Here is a 14816-nt window from a genome sequence, read left to right as displayed (position 1 = left end):
AGTCAAAGACAGTTTAGTAGCGCTTGTTTAAGAGTTTCCCGTACTCGCACCTCCACCAGCTTTCCGAAGTAAAGAGCAGCTCCCAATCCTCCGTTCGTGTTAATCTGCATTACAGGAACAGCGACATACTCCATACCCCACGAATTAATATCCATTCGCCGCCGTTCGCCACCGCGACACACAATAACTCGGCTTCCGGTGCACTTCCGGTGAACTTGCTCGCTCCCTGGTATCTCTGCCATGGCTCTTTTAAGCACCTCTAGTGCCTACGTCATCTTGCATCCGGAAATGCCCAAGCGAACCAACATAGGCACAATCTTTGTTGCGGCCACTTTTGCCACTATCCTTCGGTTGATGAACTGCGCCATAGTAAATCACAATTTGTAAATTTACACCTTGAATGGTGTGCTGTTGAAGGTGCACTGTCACAAGTTAATTTAATGTTTCTTAATCTCGGGTTTTAGGGCGCCCCCTTCAGGCATGGAGGCTCACATCCCTGTTCTGTTTCTGGACTTGAATGGTAATGCTCTCTTTCTCTATCTCTTTCTCTTTCTCTCTCTCTCTCTCTATATATATATATCTCACACACACACACACACAGAGTTTATATAGTAATTGTTTGGTAACTGTTTTGTTCCAGCTGATAATCTGACCGCGAGTGAGCAGCTGACTGGGTCACACGCCGCCGGGCTCAACTCCATCCTCCCTAAAGAACACGGCAGCCAGTTTTTCTACCTTCCCATCATTAAACGCAGCGATGAGGAGGTACAGTATAGCCACACACATGCTCAGATTCTCTCACACACACACACACACACACACACACACACAGAGAAATGTAGGTCACTGTATAGTAGCACAGCGGTGTGTGATTAAGGACTCAGTGTCTGTTTGACTGTCATATTTTGGTGACATAATCACATCGCTGCTGTAATGGAACTGAACATTAGGTGATGAAAACACAGCATGGGTTCAGTCATGTCCTGCTTCTGCTCCAGGTGTGTGTGACATGCTCTTGGGATTCATCCATCCATGACTCCATCTACCTGAACCGTGTGACGGCTCCCAGCGAGCGCATTTACATGATCATCAAAGCCACAGTGCAGCTCAGTCACCCGGCCAGCATGGAGCTCGTCCTGCGTAAGAGGATCGCCGTCAACATCTACAACAAACAGGTCACACACACTGAATTATATTAAAGTGGGTCAGATTTCTATTTGCAGTAACGTAACACAGTAACGTGTGTGTGTGTGTGTGTGTGTGTGTGTGTGTGTGTGTGTGTGTGTGTGTGTCTGCAGAGCTTCACACAGAGTCTGAAGAGGAGAATGTCTCTGAAAAACATGCTGCATTCCTGTGGAGTTATGTATGAAATCGTCTCTAACATACCAAAGGTGGGACATGCACATCACTGTGACTGACACACACAGGCCACGCCCCCTACACTGTTGCTGACACACACAGGCCACACCTCCTACACTGTTGCTGACACACACACACACAGGCCACGCCCCCTACACTGTTGCTGACACACACACACAGGCCACACCTCCTACACTGTTGCTGACACACACAGGCCACACCTCCTACACTGTTGCTGACACACACACACAGGCCACGCCCCCTACACTGTGACTGACACACACACAGGCCACAACTCCTACACTGTGGCTGACACACACAGGCCACACCCCCTACACTGTTGCTGACACACACAGGCCATGCCCCCTACATTGTGACTGACACACACATAGGCCACACCCCTACACTGTGACTGACACACACATAGGCCACGCCCCCTACACTGTGACTGACACACACATAGGCCATGCCTCTACACTGTGACTGACACACACGTAGGCCACACCCCTACACTGTGACTGACACACACAGGCCACACCTCCTACACTGTGACTGACACACACATAGGCCACACCCCTACACTGTGACTGACACACACATAGGCCACACCCCTACACTGTGATTGACACACACATAGGCCACACCCCTACACAAATGAATGGCAGATGTGTGGTTCACGCCTCCTTTATACAGACTGCTGAGCACATATGCCACATGTGGCTTTCTTCTCATTCACTCATGATATACTTTATCTTCTGTCCCATGGCACCACACACACACACACACACACACACACACACAGGCATCTGAGGAGCCAGAGGAGAGGGAGACGCTAGCATTAATGGCGGCACGCAGTGACGCAGAGGAGTCACAGGATGGTGAGACGTACATCGAGAAATACACTAGAGGAGTTCTGGAGGTGGCCAATATCCTGTGCCTTGAGAGACTGCGACAGGTACACACACACACACACACACACATAAACACACACACACACACACACACACACACACATAAACACACACACACACATACACACACATACACACACACACATACACACACATACACACACACACATACACACAGACACACACATATACACACACACAAACATGCACACACATACACATACACACACAAACACACACACACACACACACACACACAAACACACACACACACACTATGTCCAGATGGCTGTGGTGATTGATGCTTTTATTTCCATTCTGATGCCTTTACTGTGTGTGTGTGTGTGTGTGTGTGTGTGTGTGTGTGTGTGTGTGTGTGTGTGTGTGTGGGTTGGTGATGTAACAGGCAGTGACGGTGAAAGAAGCGCTCTCAGTTAAAAGCAGACACATACGGAGAAGCCTGAGCACTCCCAACGTCCAGCACGTAGGAGGCAACACACACACACACACACACACACACAAAAACACACACACAAAACACACACACACTTCCGAGAACTACATCTGTGTGCTTTTATTTGTTCTGCAGACCTCATGCTGTAAGTCAGATGCGACGGCCTGTGACGAAGAAGGCGAAGTCCCGAAAGTGTGTAACACATCTAACACACTCTTCCTCACACACACATTTACTCACACACTCCTCATCACGCTCTCTATCTTCAGGCTCACTGCGAGGTTCCGCAGGACGCCTCAGACTGCTCTCATCGCGAGATGGGGGTCTCCATGGCAACCACAAAAGACACACCTATCAAAACCAAGGAGAATCACGGTACACACAGCGTGTCACTCAGCTGAATAATAAACCGGTGACATCATCTTCAAAGTGTTGATTGGCTAATCAGAGTTATCTTAAGCCCCGCCCCAGATTCTCATGTCGCACAATCTAAACATTATTTTTTATTGATTTTTTATGATTTTTTTTTTTATGTCTCAGTTCCAGAGAGTCCAACATTCTTCAACTCGAGTACGTTTAAAGCGCTTTCACCTCAACCGCCCAAGTTCCTCAAATCACTGATGCCTGTTCGAGAGGAGAGCAAAGCCAAGCGTGTGCTAGAGGCTCGGCCTCTGCTAGGGCAGGAGGTAACACACACACACACACACACACACACACACACACACACACACACACTCCAAGTCTTCACCAAAGCCCATTCCTCATTCATCACATCACATCCATCAGTAACTAACAATCATGATATCATTAGTAAACCTAAAGCTCTGTGTGATGTCATCATATCTCCAGCCAATCAGCTTCCTCCTGAAAGCATGAACAACGTCACACACTTTGTGTGTGTATTTTTTTTTTTTCCTTACTCACTGTTTCTTGAAATAGTAATAAGTTCAGATCACACACACGCATGCTGAATGTTACGAACATCAACACACACCCTGTATAGATGTGTGTGACTGTGAGAAGGAATGTTTCTGCATGTTACACACATTTGCACACACGCACACATACACACACACACACACATACACACACACACCCCAAGCTCACCTCTAACCTCATAGCTCCCCTCTGCACCTTCCTGGATGTGCTGTACTGCATGCATTGCGTGTGTGTGTGTTACAGAGCATGCGCTGGCTAATGGCTCGAGGTGGCCCCTGGCTCCGCCCACGGGCTCGGAGTGAGGGCCACTGCAGCACGACAAACCACACCCACCTCAGAGTCACACCTACACACCCTGCTGTAAGTGTCAGGTCTACATCTCTCACACACACTGCCTCACATCTCACACACACATACCCCATGTCCTCAGGTCACCGACTTACACACACACTTCCGCATGCCTCAAACCCACACACACACTTTCTCAGTTCATACATAAATCATCAAAAAGGGAGCAGGATGTTTCTTTGAAATTGTTTACCTCACACACTCATCACACACTCCACACACACTCATCACACACTCCTCACACACTCCTTACACACTCATCACACACATCACACACACTCCTCACACACTCCTCACACACTCCACACACACTTCTCACACACTCCACACACACTTCTCACACACTCCTCACACACTCATCACACACTCCTCACACACTCCACACACACTCATCACACACTCATCACACACTCATCACACACTCCTCACACACTCATTACACACTCCTTACACACTCCTGACACAATCCTCACACACCCCTCACACACTCATTACACACTCCTTACACACTCCTGACACAATCCTCACACACCCCTCACACACCCCTCACACACTCCTCACACACTCCTCACACAATCCTCACACAGTCTCCATCGTCTCTTAATTCACCCATTTAGTGTTTAACTGCATGCAGACTATAAACTAGGTAAACCTGCTAATATAAACACACACACAGCTCACACTAGCCAGTGACCATCATCCACTTTCTGTGTACATTTAACTCGTCAGCTTTATACAAAACTACTTCAGATTCTCACTGGGCTTTTAAAAAATGGATATTTTGGCCTCTTTCATTTGGCATTAAAAAGGCCACCTGTATTGAGACTATATTAATATTTGCTCGCGGATGATTGGTCAGGATTCGGAAGAGGAGGAGTCCGAGCTGGAGCGCTGCACCGTTCCCACCTCGGTTTCTCTTCGGCATTTCCGAACCTATGTCCCTGAGGACTTTGCCAACTTCGAGGTGTACAATGCCAGCCTGTGTGGGGGCAGAGACTTGACCCCGGGCATGGACTCTTTACCTGGAAACAGAGGGGTGGAGAAAGAAGGGTCTCGCAGTCCCACAGCAAGCAGCTGCACCAGCGGATATTTCTCCCACAGCACCTCCAACGCTACGCTCTCGGACATGCCGTTCTCAGGCAGCGAGAGTTCAGATCGTCTCAGCGTCGGCTCCAGAGACGCCACCGAGCTCCAGGAGCATGCGAGAAACTCCCTGACTCTTAAAAGTGCCTTAAACGAGGCTGCTCACAACCACAACTCGTCTTCTCACTCAAACACCAGTCAGGAATTCACAGACTTTAAAGGTGCCGGGGACGAATTTGTAGAGGACGAACTGAAGCACTTTGACTGGCACACGGAGACGAAACGTGCCGAGATTTCCCACAAACATTCAGCGCACATGAGCACTAACGTTCTAGAGGCCACCTCCACAACGCCACCTCAATGCCACCTCCACAACGGCAGCGAGGGTCCGTCCTCGACCTCATCCTCACCCGGCACACCCCCTCACCCCACTGCAGCAGACGACATGGCATGCAGAAACGGTGCCAGGATTAGCCCCGCCCCCTCGAGCGAGGACGAGGAGATCACGCCGGTGGCCCAGCTGCCTGACTGGATGGCACCAGGAGAGCAGGTGTGGGTGGGCACGAGGAGTGGCACAGTGCACTACGTGGGCGGAGTCGAATTTGCCCAGGGCATCTGGGTAGGAGTGGAGCTGGACTGTGCTGTAGGTGTGTATACGGTGCATTCAAATATTAATTATTTAATTAGGTGTCGACCTTTCTTTTTTTCCATGATTAACCTGCGTGTGTGTGTGTGTGTGTGTGTGTGTGTGTGTGTGTGTGTGTGTGTGTGTGTGTGTGTGTGTGGTGTCATATCCACACAGGTAAACACAACGGCACGGTGCAGGGTCGAGTGTATTTCCGTTGCGCTACAGGTCACGGGGTGTTTGTGCGTCCGGCGTGGCTCAGTAAATCACCTGTCTCGGTCGACGCCGACCCACAACTCCAACCCGTACTGCTGTAGGGAAGACACGCCCACTTATTATGGGATGGTTTGGATTCATTCTTCTTCTTCATAAAAACACGCAGCGCTGAATTTGTCTGTAATAAAAGAGCTTCCTTCATAGACTACACAGACTTTATCATAACAGTATAGTGTGTTAAGTATCACAGCATAACACAACTCATTATGGGCACATATTTACCGTAGACGTCCTTTATGTCCCTGTGTATATTTTTAAACTATACGACTATTTAAAAAAAAAAAAAAATAGACCCCACTTTGAATGTCGAATGCACTGTTGCACAAATTCTCCCTCACGATATCGAACTTAACGTCAAACCCGCTTCTGTCTTATGCCTTATTTTGCCACTTTGACTGAACACAGCTGAGTGACGATGGAGAATTAGGTGGAGTTCAGAAAGTACTACTGTTTATTCACATGATTATATCAGGTGTTACCAAAGATGCTTCCAATGTGCTGTTTAAAACTGAAACCTCTTGTGTTCTTATCGTGTGTGTGTGTGTGTGTGTGTGTGTGTGTGGTAGACACGTGCCAACGTTATTGTCGTATATTCGTTAACATATTATATATGTTCAGCTTTTCTCCCTAGATGATTTTTACAGATTGTCTGAGCACAAGCGTTAATATTTTTATATAATACAGTTTGAACGAACACTTTGCAGTGTTTATGAAGCCTGTTTGTTATTCAGGCTTTCGGCGTTAAGTCGTGTAGCTGGAGGACGTCTGCAGTAAAACTGACACAGGGGGGGGGGCTTGTCTGAGATTATAAGTGCTTGGTGGAAGGGGCGTGGCCACACGTTAGTAGGTCACATGACCGTACCAGCTCTGTATGTTATCTCTCTATCTCTCTGCTAGAAACCCCAGTCACTACCCGGACACGTCACTGTATGACCCTGTAGTACTTCTGATCGGAGCCCCTCAGGGGAGATTTCTCACTATCATGTGTAATGTATTGCGTTTAGTGTTACTTCTGCATCTACACACAGGCCATCTTGAAATGTCGTTAGTGATTGAAAATAAATGATTGGCACTTGTCTAGTGTGTGTGTGTGTGTGTGTGTGTGTGTGTGTGTGTGTGTGTGTGTGTGTGTGTGTGTGTGTGTGGACTGATTTTCACTTAAGTGCCATATCTTTGGTTTCAGCGCCTCACATTTTTCTGATTGTAGTTAGTTAGTAACAGGAAGTTTCCTTGTTTTCTTACTGGATTTTTTTAGTACTGTATCTGTGTAAAGAACTTTGTTTGGGGAATGTGGCCTGAACGCTTGCACTGGATGGGAGAAGTGTCCCGGATGCACAAAGCCTCCAGAGAGGTTTGATACTGAGAGAGCTACAACTCTGATGGTTCCTGCTTCGTTGTGGACGCAACAAGGACACGTCGCTGATGCTCTTGGACTCGTCAGTCTCTTTTAACTGCGGCAGATTTTCAGATTGTTTGTTTGTTTGTTTGTTTGTGTGCTGTTTTTTTTTTGACTAATGAGTAACATTTTCTTACTTTGTAACAGCATGTGCTGAAAAGCATTTTTATAATCCATCACGTTACTTGCTTAGTTTCTTTATCACTGTTTTGCGTTATATCGCGATGTAACACGTGACAGTCTGCTCATAAAGGACACATTACGAAGCTGCCTTTGTAAAACAAGCTGATGTAATGACGCTCGCAATAACAACACTGTGTGTTAATATATCACGATCAGATCGTATAACTGATAATCAGCACATGCCTTATTCTTTTTATACTCATGCAACTAAATGAATATATTTTTAAGGTGTCAGGATGAGGAGAGACGGACACGCACTGGCCCCGTGGCTCGAAGTGTGCGGTTAAAGACTATATTTAACTGAAAGAACTGTCATGGAAATGTGTTTTAATGCTGTAACTGTGTGGATGAAACAAACCCAAGCCCTTACTCTGGAAGACAAGCTGCTCTCCTTTCTGAGGACTTGTACATAGAGCTGTATTTGAACCTGTGTAATGTACAGAACTGTATTTATATTGTATCAAGAAAGAAATGGGTACAAAGATCTTCTAGAATACAGAAAGTTTACAGTGTAAAGTCTTGTGTTTGTCTTTCATGTTGCTTTGCTGTCTGCCCTCTTCCTCATGCGAGCCCTGATAGACACACACGATTGGCTGGTGTCACTAGTCTATAGACCCACACGATTGGCTGGTGTCACTAGTCTATAGACGCACACGATTGGCTGGTGTCACTAGTCTATAGACCCACACGATTGGCTGGTGTCACTAGTCTATAGACACACACGATTGGCTGGTGTCACTAGTCTATAGACGCACACGATTGGCTGGTGTCACTAGTCTATAGACGCACAAGATTGGCTGGTGTCACTAATCAGTAGACGCACACGATTGGCTGGTGTCACTAGTCTATAGACGCACAAGATTGGCTGGTGTCACTGGACAGTAGATGCACACGATTGGCTAGTGTCACTAGTATATAGACGCACACGATTGGCTAGTGTCACTAATCAGTAGACGCACACGATTGGCTAGTGTCACTAGTATATAGACGCACACGATTGGCTAGTGTCACTAATCAGTAGACCCACACGATTGGCTAGTGTCAGTAGATGCACACGATTGGCTAGTGTCACTAGTCAGTAGACGCACACGATTGGCTAGTGTCACCCGGGTCGAGATGACGCACACCATTGGCTAGTGTCGCTAGTCAATAGGACGCACACGGTTGGCTAGTGTCACTAGTCAATAGACACACACCATAGGCTAGTGTCACCCGGGTCGAGATGACGCACACCATTGGCTAATGTCGCTAATCAATAGACGCACACGATTGGCTAGTGTCATTAGTGACGTCATATTGTTTATTTTAACCTTATGTACCATGTAACAGGTTTTATAATAATAATATTTATTTTATAAACATATCATATTGTGGGTTTAAAATCGCCCCCTTCCATCAGTAGCTTTAACTACGCGTTGTTGATTTTTATAAACGAATCCTGAATGTTTTTAATACGTGGTTAATAAAATACGACAAAGACGCACAGTGACGGCGGATCACGTGACCTGCCTGTCCGCTCTCATTGGCTGCTTCCTTGTCGTTTAACGCGTGAAGGGGGGCGGGGCCTGACTGGAAAAAGAAAAGCTGGTATAAAGATGGCGGAGAAATAAGTTGAGGAGCTTCATCGTTATTGTCCTGTCAAGAATTCGGTCGTTTGTCGGTTAAAGGTCTGAAAACACGGCGAATAATCACAGCGAGGTGTAGAACAGGTATGTAGTGGTGTTTAATCCGCTGTTCTGTGTGACGCAGATGGCGTAAATAGGTCGAGTTGTCTCGAGTTGTGGTGAGCTAACGGCTAAATGCTAACGGCTAACAACAGCTTTGTGTTTATTTGTTTTTTCACGGCTCACTTTAAACGCGTAACAAATGATTGACGTTTTTTTTAGTTTTTAACACATTGTACAGGATCTGAGTTGTGTTACATAAAAGGAATTTGAGTTATATTTATATATAATGTGTGGATGTGAGCTGGAGATTAGCAGCTAATGGGAAGTGATGTGAAGTATAAACGAACACCAACACACAGCTCTTCATCATCATCATCATCAGATTCTGGATCAGAAAGTCAAATAATAATTCATTACATTTCATACACAGAAGCCCGACGTGTTGAAATCCGATCAACAAACTGAAACAGAAACCAGAGAGAAAACAGTCCATAAAACACAAGACTGTTTCCCAGCTACATTATATTACATTATTATTATTATTATGATTATTATTCATATTCATATTCATATTAAAATAAACCTATATCAAGACATATATTATCGATACATTATTTTTATTTATTTAATTAGATATATATATTTAGATGTGTGTGTGTGTGTATATGTATGTGTGTGTGTATATATATATATATATATATATATATATATATATATATATATATATATATAATGTATAATTTAAATGCAATTAATTATGTATACAGTATTAGTTTGTATTTTAATTATTAATAAGATAAATTAACAAGTTTGTTTTTATATTTTAATATAAAATTTTGTTTATTTAAATACTATGTTATTCGTATTTATGGCGTGTGTTTTGTGTAGTGTGACACAACATTTAGGGGAATTCCAGATATAAGATCTTGGTATCAGACACGAGACACACAACACTGATATGATTCACACCGAATGTTATGATGTATTTGATTGATTAAAAGCTTCTGTTCGAACTGAAAGTGAAATTTAACAACCAAAGAGAAAAAAATAATTGGTTAAATTTGCGATATAAAGTCTTGTCAATAGGACAGATAACAGAAATGATGCCTCAGAGACTGGAATCTTCGTTTCTATTCGGATTTGACTTTAATCACTTACTTTATACACATAGTCCATGCTGAATGTGGAGGGAAAACATGCAGCTTAAGTTCTTTATTTAACTTTGCTAATTTAATCACAGACCTTTATTTATTTATTTATTTCAGCTCTTATGTCATGCAGGTTATGTATTAATTATTCATCAGTGCTAACGTCAGCCTCCAGGTGTTATTTCACCTGAGCACAAAGATGAATAAATAAATCAAGGTTCATGTTATTAAACTTGTTTTTTTTTGTTTTTTTTTAATCTTAATTATAGACTCAGATTGTGGAGAGTTTTATAAATGTTAACAGCACAAAGGAGAAAGTTCTCAGCTCGTTTTGAGAAACAGATTAGCAGGAAATAAGTTTCTTTCGGTCTTAAAATCAGAATCGGAATCAGCTTCATTGCCAGGCATGTTTTCACATGCGAGGAATTTTTTTTGGTGACAGAAGCTCCACCGTGTAACAGAATGACGTATACAGTATAGATATGTCATTCTGTTAAAGGTAACGTCATGGACAGATGGACTGACTCGCCTGGAATAAAGAACATTATTTTGATTTATTATTTTTTTTATTATTTCATTTCTAGTCACCATGTCACAGAGTAAAAGTGGATACGTCCCATTCGTGGACAGCAGCTCACCCCCGGGGCCACAGGGTTACATGCACGGACAGCCGAACCCCGTCGGATTTGTCCTGCCTCCGCCGGACTATAACGGGATGCCCGGAGTCCCGGGAGCACCTGGAGCACCCGGAGCACCCGGTGAAATTCTCTTTTCTCCTCCGGGAGCCTTTATGCATCCGATGTACGGTCAGGGGGGACCCGGATTTCCACAGGCTCCTTTCCCACAAGCGGCTCCCTATAACCCAGCGCCTCCCTATAACCCAGCGCCTCCCAATCCGACCCCGAATCCGGCTCCAAATCCGACCCCATATCAGTACACACCAGGTGAGGGGGTGTGGCTCGGCTCTGAGCAGGGAAAACGTTTTAATTTTATCTTTAAAAAAAAAATACATATAATTTATTTTGTGAAACACAGATACATCCGACAACTTTTACCAAACTGACGAGCCTCCTCCGGGGTACAATAACGAGGACATCACAGTCTCAGGCTTCGATGATAAAGCAGTGAGACGAGCGTTCATCCGCAAGGTAAAAAAAAAATGTTTTAGTTGTTTAACTGTGTATGTGTTTCATTTTAAAACATTAACCCTCGATTAACGTGACCAAGGATTTATACGTGTGAAGAAATACAGGTGTAAAGGTTTATTAAATAAAATATTTATTTCTAACAATTAATCATAGTATAGAATCATTTTGTTCCCAGAATTAAAAAAAAAAATTCTTCCTGATTTTCACTGTAGTCTAAATACAAATCTAATGTATTTCACAGACACAAAAACTAAAAACAATGTAATTTAAAGACACATTAAATATTTATTTACATTATTATTATTATTGAATATGTAAATAAACCACAACCTTAAAAAATCATCACGGTTCTGGTCAGAAGGGCTTTAAAAAAAGGTGTCTAAACAAACCAAGTAATGCAGGTGAATATCACGGGTTTGGGTTAATAAACTGTTTTTTACAGTTACTGTTTCCATAGTAACAGCTTGTTTACAGGGACTTGTACAGAGGATTAAAGCTGGTGTGTGTTGGCAGGTTTTCCTGGTTCTCACCGTGCAGCTCATCGTCACCTTCTCGGCCGTCGCTCTCTTCACCTTCGAGCCCAACATCAAGACGTTTGTGAGGCAGAACACCTGGACCTACTACATCTCCTACATCATCTTCCTCGTTCCACTCATCGCTATCAGCTGCTGCGGAGAATTTCGCCGCAAACACCCATGGAACCTGATCGCCTTGGTAACGGCCCACACGTCACACTGTTCTTACTCATAGTTCACGTGTCGCTCCTTGGTACGTGTATGTAGCATGCAGTCTGACGTGTTCTTTTCCTTCCAGTCGGTGTTGACTCTGAGCATGTCGTACATGACCGGGATGATCGCCAGCTTCTACGACACGGACGCAGTCGTCATGGCCGTCGGCATCACCGTGGTGGTCTGCTTCACCGTGGTGATCTTCTCCCTGCAGGTCAGCATGCGTTCAGCTCGGGGGTCGGCGGGGAACGTTAGCCGAACGGAATTTCAGCTACAGAGCCGCGCTGACGGGGCCGTGGGAGCTCCTGATATAGTGTTTGTTATTAATATTACAGACTGAAACTTTAAGAGCTGCTGATAATCTCAGAGCCTGAAAATTAGAAACTTGAGGAGTAAAATTTACCCAGAAATCACTGCACTTTGTAGCAAGACTGCACATTCATGTTTTATACAGAAGCAGCTCCTGTTTATATAACTTCATTATGCTCAGATTTTCTGGAAGTGCTCGGTGCACGCTGTATGTGTGTGTGTGAGTGAGTGTGTGTGCGCGTGAGTGTGTGTGAGTGAGAGTGTGTGTGTGTGTGTGTGTGTGAGAGAGAGCGAGTGTGTGTGTGTGTTTCGTAAACAGAGATGGTAAACGATGAGCTGTAACTGTTTATCTTTCTTCCTCTTACAAACACAGAGTAAATACGACTTCACTTCCTGTGCCGGCGTCCTGTTCGTGTGTGTGATCATCCTCTTCATCTTCGGGATCCTCTGCATCTTCATCCGTAACAGAATCCTGCACATCGTGTACGCCTCGCTGGGCGCGCTGGTCTTCACCTGCGTAAGGCTTGCTTCTTTTCTTTCTTTATTTATTCCTTTGTTTTTGCGTCATAAACATTTACAAGAAATAACCATCACAGGAAATAAGGTCTGCTGCAGGAAGGTCGATGTTCTAAAACCCTCACGAGTGCAGAATCTAATTATCCAGATGCTGCTTTCTGATCATAAATCAGCAGCTCATTTACACACAGAACCGACGTGCTAGCTAGAGGCCATGATATCACACGGTCAGGAAAACAAGGATTAACTCAAAAGTGTGTGTGTGTGTGTGAGAGTGTGTGAGAGTGAGTGAGTTAGTTTACTATGTAGCTGGTAATGTTATTGTACATACAGTGTGTGTTTTACCAGTCAGCTGCTTTAACAAGCGTTCGCTCTGCTGTTCTGTGCTGTGATTAACGAGCACGTTGCGTTGCAGTTCTTGGCCGTGGACACACAGCTGCTTCTGGGAAACAAGAAACTGTCTCTGAGTCCCGAGGAGTACGTGTTCGGAGCGCTGAACCTTTACCTGGACATCATCAACATCTTCCTGTACATCCTACAAATCATCGGCCGAAGCCGCAACTAAAATGCAGCCGGCGGCGTAAACGCGCACCTTTTAGACGTCTTTCTGTCTTTAATATCTTCAATGTTAAATCTGGCTGTTTTATCCACACTTCTGTAAAAACGTTCGTAAATACAATTATTATTATTATTGTTATTATTATTATTATTATTATTATTATTATTATTATAAGAAATACAGCTCCATTTTTCCTCCACACAGTCAGTCCAGTTTAGCAAAGTTCGCTAACATGAAATTGTGTGTAAAGCCTCCAGTTTAGCACAGTGCGCTAAATCTGAATCACTACGAGCTCGTGTGGAGAAACGAAGATATCTAGACTTTTTTTTTTCTTCATCAGATTAATGCCACTAGTTTTATCATGGTTTCATCATTATTTCCTGTTGCAGTGCTGCTGTTCCTGTAAATACACACCGAATCTGTTTAGTTCATCTTTGTTGTGATATTCTGCATTTATTACTCCTTTATCGAGGTGAGCAGTTAGCCGTAAGCGTGTAACCAGATATTAATAAACACTTAAATACCGTGTGATTGTTTTTGTTTTATTTTTGATTAACACATAGACTTTTAGTTTTATTAAAGGTTCTTATATCAGTCACTGATTAGTTCATCGCTGTAATTCTGAACAAATCATAAAAAAAAAATCTGTATTTTTCATTCAATGTGTGTCTGATAAAAGAATAAAAACTTTTTCCCGGTGATCCGTCTGATGGTTTAATGTTTAAAGTTTCTACGATTTACAAATGACTGAGTATTTAAAACTAAACAAATATAAAAATCTGGATGACAACATACATTCATTTTCTACCGCTTATCCGAACTTCTCGGGTCTCAGGCGTCATCGGGCTTCAACCCATCTCAGGGCACACACACACTCTCATTCACTCACACACACACACTGCGGACAATTTACCAGAGATGCCAATCAACCTACCATGCATGTCTTTGGACCGGGGGAGGAAACCGGAGTACCCGGAGGAAACCCCCGAGGCACGGGGAGAACATGCAAACTCCACACACACAAGGTGGAGATGGGAATCGAACCATAAAATGTATGGCTCTGTTGCATGTCGGTGCCAACACCTTTTTTTCCATGGAAACGAGTGTTAGTAATGTGTGTGTCATGTTGGAGGACTGGAGATGTGTGTACATGTTAACGTTGTGTTT

General features: G+C 44.1%; 2 protein-coding genes across 5 annotated transcripts in view; both read left to right on the top strand.

The window, feature by feature from the left end:
• The window catches only part of kif13a (kinesin family member 13A), a 34009-nt gene extending 25919 nt beyond the window's left edge, over positions 1 to 8090 (top strand). For 2 of the 4 annotated variants that reach the window (XM_027133275.2, XM_027133277.2), the window contains 12 exons: positions 465 to 520; positions 641 to 765; positions 999 to 1175; positions 1299 to 1391; positions 2162 to 2314; positions 2677 to 2754; positions 2860 to 2916; positions 2994 to 3099; positions 3265 to 3410; positions 3907 to 4023; positions 4871 to 5741; positions 5897 to 8090. In XM_027133275.2, coding sequence (XP_026989076.2) covers positions 465 to 520; positions 641 to 765; positions 999 to 1175; positions 1299 to 1391; positions 2162 to 2314; positions 2677 to 2754; positions 2860 to 2916; positions 2994 to 3099; positions 3265 to 3410; positions 3907 to 4023; positions 4871 to 5741; positions 5897 to 6036 — 2119 coding nt within the window. In that variant the 3' untranslated portion in view covers positions 6037 to 8090. The remainder of the gene's footprint in view (positions 1 to 464; positions 521 to 640; positions 766 to 998; positions 1176 to 1298; positions 1392 to 2161; positions 2315 to 2676; positions 2755 to 2859; positions 2917 to 2993; positions 3100 to 3264; positions 3411 to 3906; positions 4024 to 4870; positions 5742 to 5896) is intronic. The other 2 variants (XM_027133279.2, XM_027133278.2) reach the window with 1 other exon arrangement.
• A 1034-nt stretch (positions 8091 to 9124) lies between these two features.
• Positions 9125 to 14350, top strand: grinab (glutamate receptor, ionotropic, N-methyl D-aspartate-associated protein 1b (glutamate binding)). The gene is made up of 7 exons (XM_027133280.2): positions 9125 to 9283; positions 10974 to 11333; positions 11425 to 11537; positions 12051 to 12251; positions 12351 to 12479; positions 12948 to 13091; positions 13506 to 14350. Exons 2-7 carry the CDS (start codon positions 10979 to 10981, stop codon positions 13653 to 13655), a joined length of 1092 nt encoding a protein of 363 aa, XP_026989081.2. The 5' UTR covers positions 9125 to 9283; positions 10974 to 10978; the 3' UTR covers positions 13656 to 14350.
• The last annotated feature ends 466 nt before the right edge of the window (positions 14351 to 14816 follow it).

Source organism: Tachysurus fulvidraco, chromosome 25, assembly GCF_022655615.1.
Source record: "Tachysurus fulvidraco isolate hzauxx_2018 chromosome 25, HZAU_PFXX_2.0, whole genome shotgun sequence".
NCBI classification, from domain to species: Eukaryota; Metazoa; Chordata; class Actinopteri; order Siluriformes; family Bagridae; genus Tachysurus; species Tachysurus fulvidraco.
Note: the sequence above shows the minus strand (reverse complement) of the source record. Positions and strands in the feature narration are given on the sequence as shown.